The 13618-nt window shown below is 45.1% G+C and overlaps 1 protein-coding gene across 1 annotated transcript; it reads right to left on the minus strand.

Annotated features, from left to right (window-relative positions):
* Positions 1 to 388: 388 nt before the first annotated feature.
* On the minus strand, positions 389 to 682 carry LOC308433703 (large ribosomal subunit protein eL37-like; the record flags this gene model as incomplete). Its single annotated transcript, XM_080933770.1, has 1 exon — positions 389 to 682. One exon carries the CDS (start codon positions 680 to 682, stop codon positions 389 to 391), a length of 294 nt encoding a protein of 97 aa, XP_080789896.1.
* Positions 683 to 13618: the final 12936 nt, after the last annotated feature.

The following is a 13618-nucleotide window of genomic DNA, read 5'->3' on the forward strand; positions in this document are numbered from 1 at the left end:
TTTGCTCATTACATCTTACTTCTCTCCCAAAGCAACGCCCACCTTTCTCTTTATCCTCACAGCCACACAGAGACCACATAATACCTAATTACATATATGCCGCAGACAAAACTGTTAACTTGCTAGGCCATTTTCAAACGTAATCCTCACGTCTCCGGATGGCTGATTAACTGCTTATGACTGGAGAGAAGAAGAGGGCATTACGGCTCCCATTCTGCAACACCGTCTTCACCCCCTACCCCACGGCTGCCCACCCTTAGCACAGATTTGCCCTAGCCAGGTTCACCATCAAGTTCCCTCACATTAACCACTTCTTCTTCTTCTTCTTTTTTTTTTTTTTTTTTTTTTTTTGAAACCAGAACATTTATTTTATGACTGATTGAAATCCTCAAGATGAACTGGAGGCTGCAACAGCTGCCCTCTTGGGTTTAGGTGTTGTTCCTTCACGGAATCCATGTCTGAATCTGCGGTAGACAATCTTTAGGTGCCTCATGCGACTAGTCCTGGTAGTGTTTCGTCTCTTAGCCTTGGCACTCCAGTTATACTTTCTCTTGCGCTTGGCAGGGTAGCCACATTTGCCACAGGTCGACTTCTGAAGGTGGTAGACCTTAAAGCCACAGCGGCGGCACAGCATGTGCGTCTTATTGCAACGCTTTCCAAAGGATGACGTTCCTTTCGTCATCTTGCTTCTACCGGCGAGGCCAAAGAGACTGGAAGAGGCATTAACCACTTCTTAACATCGTCTAACAAAATGAATTGTTGCATTTTTTTTCAAACCTAAAACTCCGCCTTTTAAACTTAGATCCTCTGTTTCCCAAAAATCTAGATTTTTATGCAAACAAATTTATCGGTGTTCTATTCCCCCCAACATCTCCCCCACTGCCAGCCCTCACCAGACAGAGAAGCTCAGCACTAGTCAAAGACAATAATCAGCACTCAATTAATAGAGAAGCTCACTCACTAGTCAAAGAGAAAACCACTATAGGATGCTTGGCCCCACATAGAATCTCTATATCATCCCTTTTCTCCCAAGGCTCAAGGAATATCACAAAAGAGAGAGCAGAAAGGTTATAAGAGCCAAAGGTTAGGGAGAATTGTCGTAAAATAGTCTTCTGTAAAAGACAGGGCTGTGGTGCTTGTAAACTATAGCTGTGTGGTGTTTACATGAGATCAAGGTAAGCAATAGTCCAGGTTGGATGGGGGAGAGGCTTGTGAGAACCTACCTCAAGCTGAGAACTATTGGCAGTTGGGGTCTGCTAGGGGAGGAAAGGGTCCGTTTTCTTCAGGGATGTGGCCTCTTGTAGGTGGCCATGCCCCAGGGGATGCTCTACACCTATGCTAGGGGCAACTCTAATTGAGCACAGGTGGTTCATAGAAGAGGAAAACAAAAGAGAATATGATGTTAGAAAGGTGGGGGGGCATGGGTCTTGAAAAAGTTGAGGGAGGAGGGTCTGTATGATCATTTAGACATACATTGTAGCTTGTCATACTTTTTAAAAAAATAAAAGACTTTTACTGAGGTGGGGGTGTGTGCTGGAGAGATGGCTCAGCGGTTAAGAGCACTGACTCATATTCCAGAGGTCTTGGGTTCAATTCCCAGCAACCACATGGTGGCTCACAACCATCTGTAATGGGATCCGATGCTGTCTTCTGGTGTGTCTGAAGAGAGGGGCAGTGCACTCATTCATATACATGAAATAAATAAGAAAATCTTAAAAAAGAAAAGACTTTTGGTAGAGCATGCCTGAATTTGAGTGAAAACAAACAGACTGAAGGAACAAACCTCCAATTCTTCTTCCAAGCACAGTGGCCCTCACCAGATATTTGACACAGAGAAAGAGCATGCTAGCAGATGCTTCGGTCATCCCAGTGTAGTTATTCCAATTTAGTTACGGGAAACCAGACCCTAAAGGGAGCCTAAGGTAATTCAGGCTTGATATCAGAAGAAAGACATTTCTCTTCATTGTGGTTTTCAAAATTCAGAAACACACACACACACTCACAGAGCCAACAAACACAAAATTGGTTTTACTATCAAGCATGCACAGAAATACCAAACATAGAATTGGGTTCACTATTAAATTGAATGTCCTAATTGAAAAGGATCGGAGATTTATTTCAAAATGAGGCTGGAATCCCGAGTTCCCGGGCAGCTTGAGCCACATAATAAGACCTTGATTTACAACAATGCAGAACAAACAAAACAAAAACCTCAAAGGCAGTGTTTGTGGGAAACCAACATCCACGTATGGAAGAGTGGGGCAGCAGGGATAAACCTAGCCAAGGCAATGGATTCAAGATTCAGGTCTTTAAAAAGTTTACCCTTGACCACAAAGCCCAAAGCCCTCGATTGCTGGGGTTCTTTCTGTCTTTCTGGAGCCTTTGACTCAGTGACAGCAGCCGGGCAAAAGTCAGACATATTTGTGGACTGGAGCGGACTGTCGTATAGACGCTGTTCTAGTTGGATGGTCAGATGGTCTCTGCTAGGTACAGTCAGGTACCACATCTGGACATGGTTGTGTCAAGACTCACAAGGCAAGGCGTACGCTAGGAAGAAAGCATGCTCAGCTATTAACCACAGTGGCTTCCCTTCCCTTCCCTTTTAACGATTGAGCTCCATTACAGATACTAAATAGCATGTAATAGCCTGGTGATGGCTATTATATTTAAGTAAAATTCCATATAATTAAAAGAGACTTGGGAACTAAAACATTTCAACATACCTGGGAAGATAACTCTTGGAAGCTACCCAAAGTGATTTTTTTTTTAAAACCTTGCTTGAATAATTTAAAACACCAAGAGAAAGTGCTTGGCATTTAGAAAGTACTGGATCAACATTGGTCCAATGATTGAACAAATACCTATACCTTTTCATTTAAAAAAAAAAAAAAAGCTCTCTGCCTGCTAATTAATTTGCATTCAAGTAAGCATCTCTCTTAGTGGGCCTAAGCCCCTGTGGCCAATTTTGAAATGTTATATCCTGTATTAATTATTGCTACTCCCTGTAAATAGCAGAGCCCTCACACGAATGGCTTAAGAGGTTTTTTTGAAGCACTCTTGACCTTCCCATGGACTCTCTATACTTGGGCTGTCCAGCAGGGCTGGCTTTAGTGTTGGAGCTTCCTACCCATGCAGTCTAAATCAGTAGCTTCTATTCATATATGGTGATTAGCCCTTGAAGTATGGCTACCTCAGCTATGAAACAAATTATTATTTGATGCTGGGAATCAAAGTTGGGGCTTCATATATACTGGGCAAGTCCTGCAGCACAGAAACACATCAGCAGCCTTGTCTAAATTTAAGTATCCACACGTGGAAGACAGTCACCGTATCAGGAAGCACAGAAGGGAAGAAAAGAATCTAGGAATGGTGGTGTGTATACTGGAAGAATTCCAGCACTTGGACGGTGGAAGCAAGAAGACCATGAGCTCAAGGTAAGACTGGGTTAGATAACGAGGCCAAGAAGAACCAAGGGATGATGGGAGAGTTGGTTCAGGGCACACCCACAAATCTGGACGGCATTTCTTCTCCTATGACATCTTCTGCTCCGCTGACTGAGTTTCTGAGTTATCCGTGGTGGCTGCTGTTCATCAGCCAGTCCTTGCTCTCCTGAGTCTCCAACCCGGCTGCCCATCAGCGTCCCCTAGGAGACACCACTCAGCACATCTGGAGGGGACTGGGCATCTGTGTTTCCTCAGCTCCACAGATGATTCTGATCTACAGCCAGGCTTGGGAACGACTCCTTTCCAGAGAGACCCAAACCAACAGCCCTTGGGCCAAATACACCCTCAAAACATATGTTCACCCCACACGCTGTTTTAAAACGTTTTTAAGTGGTTGCCAACTTCTACAAATTGTTTTTTTTTTTTAATCTAAAAAGTGAAGTCGAGTAGAGGGTGCCCCCTTCAGACACAGAGAAATTTCCTTTGATACTACATTCCTGTCTTCTGTGAGTCCCAGTTCCCTTCAGACTAATGAGTTTGAGACCTTTTCCTTACTATATCCATTTAAATTTTGCTATGCCACAAAATAATTATTTATATACATGTAGACCATGTACCCTATCAGGCTTTCCCAGAACCATCCAGACAGGCTGGAGAATGTGGTTCTATCATCATATGAAAACCCAGGAAAAATGTGAGGAAAGTCTTGTTAAAAGAACAACAGGTCATTTCCAGATCATGGGACAAATCACGTTTAGGGATAAAACATTATATTGTGGGAAAAAAATATTGTCACATATTTTACTTTTATATCCCAAACTCTCTCACCTGAAACCTAATGCTACCCAATAAGGCTATCAGGAGAGCAGATACAGAAACCTATAGCCATACATTAAGCTGAGCTCAGGGAACCCTACAAAAGAGGGGGTGGAAGGAGTGTAGGAGCCAGAGGGGCAGAGGACACCAGGAGAACATGACCCACATAATCAACTAAGCCTGATTCATAGCGGTTCACAAAGCCTGCACAGGTCTTGTCTGAGCCAGGTTCCTCTGCACATATGTTATAGTTGTTAGCTTGGTGTTTCTGTGGGACTCCTAGCAGTGTGAGGAGGGGTGTCTCTAAGTCTTTTGCCTGCTCTTGGAACCCTTTTCCTCCTACTGAATTGCCTCATTCAGCTTTGCTATGAGGGTTTGTGTCCAGTCTCATTGCATCTTGTTACTTGGTGTGTGGTTGATATCCCTGGGAGGCCAAAGAGAAACGGAACAGTGGATCTGGGGTAGGGGGAAGTGAGAGAGATACTGAATGGAGAGGAGAGAGGGGAGGTGTGGTCAGGATGTGTTATATGACAAGAATGAAGAAAAGACTATTAGAAGAGCATAGTTTTTCATTATGTATTTTAGCTATGCTTTTGTGTGCTTATGAAGGCAGCATGCAGGTTTGTGTATATTTTTGTGTGTTACAGGTGCATAGGCAGGGTGTGTGTGCATGTGTGTGTGTGTGTGTGTGTGTGTGTGTGTGTGTGTGTGTGTGTGTGACTATACATGTAGAGACCAAGGGGCAACCTTAGGTGTTGTTCCTCAATAGCTGTCTACCTCAATTTTTGAAACACAGTCTCTCTCTGGGACCGGGAGTTCACTGACTAGGCGAGGCTGCATGGGCAGCTAACTCTAGGGACCTCTTTGTCTCGGCTACCCCCGAGTTGGCATGACAAGTGTGCACCTCTATCTTAGCTGTTGTAATAAAATACTCTAATAAAAGTATCGTAGGGAAGAAGGGCTTATTTGACTCACAATTCCTGGCTACTACTGTCTGTCATTGCAAGTAAGTCAAGGCACAGAAATCCAGATGGGCAGTGACATTCACAGTCAGGAGCAGAGAACAATGAGTGAAGGCATGCATGCTAGAGTTCAGCTGGCCTCCTCCAGTCTCATTCGGTCCAGGATCCCCCTGCCTAGGGAATGCTGCCACCCACATAGGGTGGGTATTCCTACGTCACAATTCCCCATAGACACGCCCACAGGCCAACATGATCGAGATAGTCCTTCATTAAGACTCCCTTCCCAGGTGATTCTAGATGCTGTCAAATTGACAATTAAAACTAACTGGCACTTCCACCATGCCTGGTGCTGGGGACTGAACTCAGGTCCTCATGCTTGGCCAAAAAGCACCTTACTGATTGCTAAATCATAACTACACCCCCTTTAATGTTCTAAAAACAGACCCAATAATAGTTCTCTCATCCTTCACCCATGTTTTCCTTCAGAAACATTTATTTATAAGATAGATAGATAGATAGATAGATAGATAGATAGATAGATAGACAGATAGATAGATAGCTGTGGTCTTCAACATTAAAGTGGCTGGCCACACTTGCTTATCTGTACACCCTTGAGATTATTCTGTGATATCCATTGAATAAATAATGTAGAAACTGAAATGACTAACTAGAAGATAAAAGGGTCATCCAGGGGTGAAGACCGAATGGTGTGGATGGATCTGGTGGCCGAGGAAGGCAGAGCTCTTAGGGATTTATGGGAATAGTAGGTCTTCTCTGCCAAGTGTGTTCATGCCCAAAATCTTACAATAAAGTTTCACAGTCCTCTGAGCCCTATGAATTAATTCTTGGCAGAAGAAGGCTCAGCCTGAAATAAGACACAACACTTAGTTGTAGGATGGAGCGCAAGAATATCCCTTATAGTCTGGGGAGAGGGACTTACCGTTCTAGGTGAAGCACTGTCCTTTTCTATCCATAAATGTGTCAAATGTTAGGAATAAATTGTCCTTCCAGGATGGTTTTAGGTGTCAGCTAGGATGACTAAAGACACCACGGATTTTTTAGCATACATGAAATAAATCTATGGCATTTGAATTTTTTATGCAAATCCTTACAGACATCTATGACAAGGCTGAGACACCCTGAAACCGCCCCGCTCACACATTGCCACCAGTTGCTGACTCCCTCAGCTCTGTTGGTTTCAGACCTGGCTATATTGCTTGGGGCTTCTTTGTTTGCTTGTTGTTGTTGTTTTGTTTTGGTCTTTTGTTTTTCTCTCTCCCTCAAGGGGCGGTTGGTCTCATCACTGAGTCAATAAGCCAGGAACAGCTTTAAATCATGGAACATGTAATATGAAACAAACCTATTTATAACGGGAAATGCTGGCATTTCCATTCTTATCTATGTCCACATGTGACAGGCATCAAATGTAAGGCAATAACATTTTCTCACGGGGTGGCTTTGGCTTTCTGTCTCAGTCACTATGTAATGGAAATACCTGTAGACTTTTCGCCCATCTTGCTTTTCCCTGAGTCTATTACAGCTTCCTACAATCATCACACATCCCTGGCTCTCCTTTAATCCCCCCATTTGGTCTTCTGCCCTTAACAGGGTTGCTCAGGAGGAAAGAGGGTGTGTGTGTGGATTGGATGTCCCCAAGTTCCCTTGACAACTGGCTCCCCTCCACGACAGAGGATGATGTGGAACTATGGCAGGGAATGGGGTTGAGAGAAGAGCAATTACACTTGGCTTCTTCCCCCTCCATTCCCTTCCAATATGGGTTAAGCCTCTGACCATAGCTGCATCCCTCCCCAGCTACAGATTGCTTGATGCCCTTCACCAGGCTCAGTATAATATTTCCTCCTTTGTCTTTTTTTGCGCTTGATATGGTAATCAAGCTGTCCTCAGTTGCTAGCTTCAGTATCTTCACTACCCTTTGTTCCTATCTACAGCTCTAAAAGGAGTATTTCACTGATGTCCCTTCTTTGGGGTGAGTTGAAGTGAAGTCAGCTTCCTGCTGGGATCACAGCTCATATGCTTCTTTTAAACAAGTAAGGCTTGTCAAGCAGAAAAAGGAAGAAGAAAATGCTTGGGATGGGGTTAGGGTGTGGGCATGGGGTGGGTGTGGAGTTTGGTCTTTAAAAGCAAGAATGAACAGCAGGGCCCTGTACTCAGAAGTCGAGCAAAAGGAAGGACAACAGGTCTCAAAGTAGCTAGAGCGACACAGCAAATCCTTGTCTTTACAAATAAACACAAAATGAGCATTAACCAGATAGTGGCTAAGTTAAAACCCTCCAACCAGAAAATGCTGCAGTTCAAGACATCACTAGGTAAAGAGATCACTAACCTAACCTTCAGTTTTACCTGTGCCTAATATGGATGCTAGTAACTGAACACTAGTCCCCTGCAAGAGCAACACAAACTCTTAGCCCTGAGCCATGTTCCTTTGAGACATATGTCATATTAGATGTATGCTTGTTAAGACATAGATTCTTCTCTCTCTCTCTCTCTCTCTCTCTCTCTCTCTCTCTCTCTCTCTCTCTCTCTCTCTCTCCCTCTCCCTCTTTCTTTCTTTCTTTCATACTTCTTGAGAAAGGGTTTCTCTCTTTACCCCAGGCTGTTTTGAAACTCATTCTGTAGACCAGGCTGGCTTCAAATTCAGAGATCTGTCTGCCTCTACCTCCCAAGTTCTCAGTAAGTCATTTGCCACCATGTCTAGTGACATTGGATGCTCCAAGAGGAGGTAAAACATTACATCCTGCAGGGAAACCTTTTCAACTCTGGAAGTAAACAACTCAAAGGCTTCAGAAAACTCCCTGAACTCACCAGAAACTCTAGGCTCCTCCCTCTCTAAATATATGTGAATAGTAAGGACTGCTGGGAGACACTCAGGTCAGTTGAGCTACCAAAAGAGTCAGAGATCAATCAAGGTACCTGGAAGACTCTTAGGCCAACAGTACTACCCAGGCAAGAACAGTCTCATGAGCTGTCACCCATGCTGGCCTGGACCTTGGTGATGCAGCTGTCTTTAAGTCATTTCTGCCCCTGTACATGATCCCTCACTCACTCATGCTCCTGTTAAGTGAGACCAGTAAAACTCATTGGCTCACCAAGTTGGACTTGGGTAGTATCCATACTTTGGTCTGTCATTGGTTCTTTATCTGAGATGAGTAGGCATTTGTTCATGTCTCCCTAGGAATTACATAACGTAATTGGTGCCTGAACAGGGGCGGACAGAACCAAATATGAGTTTTGGGAAGAATTATTACACGGCCCTGGCTATGCAATGCCTAGTAGCAAGGCATGCAAAAGCTGAGCCTATGAGCAGAGCATCCACAGGGAGAGCCGAATGGCTGCCTTTTCCCATGTGGTATGGGATTGTGGGTATCTCACTATGTCAGCGGTTACGTGACCTCCATAGTGAGTGCTGAGATATGAGACAAGAAACCAAGGCTGAGGCCTCTATCTAGAAGAAGAGCCTGGGTAGGGAGTCGACAGGAGGAAGCCCACTGAGGCTGTCTGTCTATGATATGTGGTGGCAACTAGTTGATGAGTTACATCCAGTCAATAAGTATAAACAATTTCCTTAAGATGTTTAAAAGTTTATAACAAAGTCCGAGGTGGATGCTTGCAGCCAACCAGTGGACTGAGAATGGGGTCCCCACTGGAGGAGTTAGGGAAAGGACTGAAGGAGCTGAAGGGATTTGCAACCCATAGGAAGAACAACAATATCAACCTGTGTCTTAGTTAGAGGTACTATGCTGTGATAAAGCACCATGGCCAAAAGTAAGGTGGGGAGGAAAGGGGTTTCTTTTCTGCTTACACTTCCACATTGCTGCTCATCACCAAAGGAAGCCAGGGCAGAAACTCAAACTGGGCAGAAACCTGGAGGCCGTGGAGAGTGCTGCCTACTGGTTTGTTCCCCATGGCTTGCTCAGCCTGCTTTTTTATAGAACCCAAGACCTCCATCCTAGGGTGTTCCTACCCACAATGGACTGGGCCCTGCCACATCAACCACTAAGAAAATGCTCCAGAGGATTGCCTGCAGCCCAATCTGATGAAGGCATTTTCTCCATTGAGGTTCCTTCTCAAATGACTATAGTTTGTGTCAAAATGACATAAAAGCAGCCAGCACAGCCTGGGAGGGAGATTCAGGCATAGTCTAGGCCGTGGGTAAAAGCATAGCTAAAGAGGTGGTTGACTCTTCCCCCATTGGCCCTAGGATAGACTAGTCATGTAGAGTTATCCCCACTGAGTTGACAGGGGAAGGTGCACAGAGGCCTTATAAAGGCCTACCAGCATGGGACAGCCAGCTAACTGATACAAATGCATAAACCTCACACAGTACTAAACCTTGCTAGTGGCTTAGTTCCGAGTCTTCTTGGCTGTGAGTGTCTGAGATCACCTGACACTTGCTCAGAATGGATGACAACAAATTCCCGAAGTCCTTCCACATAGGTAATGCCTGTCACCCTTCTATTTATTATGGGATGTCAGTTCAGGACTTTGAGCTGGTAAACTACCCATCCTCTGTGAAAAAATCTTGTTGTATATGGATAACATAATGCTAATCCTTAAGTGTTTTACAGACTTAGGGACCCATCTGAGAGACATGTGGGTGCTCCTGGAGGACAAAGAATCATTTCGCAAACAGTAAACAACAAGTCTGGTGAGAGTAAAGGCAGAGGCTTCTGAAAGCCATACAGTTGTGAAAAGATGGGAGTGCTGTGGCTGGATTATTTCCAGAGGGGATGCTGGCCAAGGAACCTTTGAGGCCCCTAAAACAATAAAAGACATTGATGTTGCTTACATTCCTGAATTAGGTGGTAAGAGCCTACTGCCTACAACATCACATGCTTTGATTACAGGACTTGGATAAATAAGGTTAGGGCTGAGCTAGACATGTCCCCTCCTTGTCAGCTAGCTCCTGCAATGCCGCAGGGGGTGGGGGTACTGTTAAGGTTTCTGGGGAGAATTATGGGGAGAGTCCTATTTGACTGTGGCCTCCTCATTCTTCATAATAGACATGCCAGGCAAGATGTGTCAAGCCATGCAATAAGGCAACATGGTCACAGTTACAACCAACTTTCTGGTTGGACTTAAGGTCCCCTCATTTCACACTTGGTACTGAGAAATTAGGAAACCCTGTGTGGCCAGGGAGGTCATAGGGTCCCGTGGAAAGACAACTGCCAGTAAATAAGTATGAAGTAATGGCTGAAGATGTGACCTGAACTTTTAATTATGACCACGGGTTGTTACTGCTGCTGCTCTTCATTTGGCAACTTTTATGTTTCTCATTTTAGGCTTTCTCCTCAGCTGTGTGTGTGTGTGTGTGTGTGTGTTTTTAATTATTTTATTTATTTATGTTCTGTATGTTGCCCCCTTTCTGGTCCCATCTCTCCTTTGCATCTGTGAGGGTCCTCCCCTATCACCCACCTTCACCCCCCCAATCTCACTCACCCTGGGCATCCCCCTTCCCTGGGACAATGAGTCTCTACAGGATTCTTTCCCAATGAAGCCAGACAAGGTAGTCCTCTGCTGCGTATGTGTCAGGGGCCATGGACCAGCCTATATAGGCTCTGGGAGCTCCCACAGGTCCTGGTTAGTTGATACTGTTCTTCCTATGGGGTTGCAATTCCCTTCAGCTCCTTCAGTCCTTCCTCTAACTCTTCCATTGGGTTCCTGACCTCAGTCCAATGGTTGGCTGTGAGTACCTGCTTCTGTCTCAGTCAGCTGCTGGTAGAGCGTCTCAGAGGACAGCCATGCTAGGCTCCTGTCTGCAAGCACAACATGGCATCAGTAATAGTGTCAGAGTTTAGTGTCAGGGATGGATCCCAAGTTGGGCCAGTCACTGGATGGCCTTTCCTTCTGTCTCTGCTCCATTCTTGTCCCTGTACTTCTTTTAGAACAATTCTGGGTCAAAAATTTTTAAGGTGGGTGGGTAGCCCCACGTCTCAACTTGGGTCTCAGTCTATCTACAGGGGGTCATCTCTTCAGGTTCCATCTCCCCACTGCTGGGCATTTCTGCTAAGGTCATCCTCATTGAGTCCTGGGAGCCTCTCACATCCCAAGTCTCTAGGACTTTCTAAAGGTTCCTCCACTCCCCCACTCCCCATAACAGCATATTTCCAGCCATTCTCCTGGCCCTCTGGGCTTCTCTCCTATCTCCCCCCAATACCTGATCCTTCCTCCCTCTCCCCTCCCCCCTCCCACCCAGGTAACTTCCTTCCTCTGCTTCCCATGATTATTTTACCACCCATTCTAAGTGGGATTGAAGCATCCTTCCTTGGACCTTCCTTCTTGTTAAACTTCTTGTGATGTGTGGGGCATGTCATGAGTATTCTGTACTTTTTGGCTAATATCCACTTATTAGTGAGTACATCCCATACTTGTCCTTTTGGGTCAGCTGTGTTTTATAGGGAAAACCCCAGCAAAGCTTGCAGCTGGGAACAGAGAGATAAATAAAAAGACGCGAGAGTCCCCTACTAGAATGAGACCATATTGAGATCTACATGCTGTGTCTTCCAGGGTTTAGGAAGAGGGGGAAGAAGGAGTGTAGGAGGCAGAGGAGGGTCTTCCTTCCTTCCATATAGCTATCTGCAGTACACTAGTTTTAAAGTTTCCTCCCAACACATTTATTGAGCATTTTAAGTTTGTGGAATAGTCTGCTACATTTCCACGATATAAAGGAAACATGAGAAATGACATTATCTTCGCAGATTTTAACAGGCTCAGTACTGAGTGGCCCTATGAAACGTGAATACTATCACTACAGAAATGCCTCAAACAGAAGTGAGCAAGGAGAGACCATTGGTGTTTGAACATTCCCACTTCCAATATACCCATTTCCCACTCCCAGTGAACCTGTGGCACCATACCGGCAAGATTAGGCAATCTGGATCCTGGAATCAATGAGTCATTAAACAGACTCCAGAGACTGTGGAAGGACCCTTCAGTAGGAACGGTTGGTTAAAAGAGCCCCAAAGGCCTTCCAAATACTACAGGATCTTGCAGCTGTTCTTAGTTATCTGCCAAAATTAGTAAGACAGCATTGCTGTAGGAGCCACACTGCTTGAATGTAAGATATAGAGGAATTAACCCGGAAATGAATCGGATGATTCCTCCCTGCTGACTGGCTCTCAAGGAGGCTGCTGGGGGTGGGGGTGGGGTAAAGGTTTCGCCGGTCTCACCAGCTGTGAGCTCTGTGGGCTATAACACCAACCTGCCAGGCCAGATGTATCTGTTGGTGTAATGATGTCATGCCTGTTACGTGGCTAACTAGCAGCTCACTAATAAGATTTGGGGCCTCCTTTATAAGAGGGAGCTCACTCTAAGGGAGCTGTAAACCTACCTTAAAACCCATGAACTAGATCCTGGGAACCCAAGACAATTGCTTAGCCGAACTGACTTAATAACCCCACCCCCACCCCGGCCAGACATGTATATGTACCTACAGACAAATGCTCCTGTCAGCTTTAAATAGAAACGCTTCTCCTTGCAGTCAGTGGAGGGAAGGCAGAGAGCCATTACTACACAAGACGCTGAGAATAAAGGCTGAGCTGATTGGGCTCAATCACAGACATTTACACTACTCCTGTGTGGCTCAGGGAATGTTGTGAAAGACGGAGCAGAGAGAACGTAAGAGCCGCAGAATGGGGCGAGAAGCCGTGAGACAGCAGCTGCCAAGCGGGACACTGACGTGTGAACCACGGACTCACAGTAGCTGTGCACACTGGCACGGGGTCAAAGAGGCTGAGCCTTTCTAACAGTCAGCTACAAAGGAAGGGACCCTGGGATCCTGACCACACACCCTGAATCTGTTGGCAACCGACAGACTCTGGCAGACAGGGAGGCACGGTACCAAGTTGTGTACCCACCGGGGAGGCCACCAGGCTCTGAATGTTAGTCCCATCCAGGATCACACAGCCTGACTAAACTCCATAGTGTACCAGGCAAAACCAAAACTAGTCAATAGAGGAAAGAGATTTATGTCAGGGGTGTCGGGGTTTGGAGGGACAGGAGGGGAATGGGAGAGGGTGGGGGAAGGGAAGAGAGACAATACATAGTGCATACGTACGAAAGTATGACAGAACAAAATTGACTATTGAAAAATTAAATAAGCCACAATAGCAAAAATCCAGTTTGGTAAGGGAGGGCAAACCTGGAACTCTATAAGGAAATGAGGAGTGGGAAGGATGTTTTTGAAAGTACGCAAATATAAAAGATTTTTCCCTTTGTTTTTAATTTTATTTGGAGAAGATGTGATTATGTAAAGCAAGACATAATCACAATATCATAGGACTTATAATGCATGGAGCGATCATGATAACGGCCTGAAGAACAAAAGGGAGAAAATTAAAGTGTAATTACATTTTAGGTAGTGGTGTTATCTGCAGGTAG

The sequence above is a fragment of the Micromys minutus genome (genome assembly GCF_963924665.1).
Source record: "Micromys minutus genome assembly, chromosome: 20".
Taxonomy (NCBI): domain Eukaryota; kingdom Metazoa; phylum Chordata; class Mammalia; order Rodentia; family Muridae; genus Micromys; species Micromys minutus.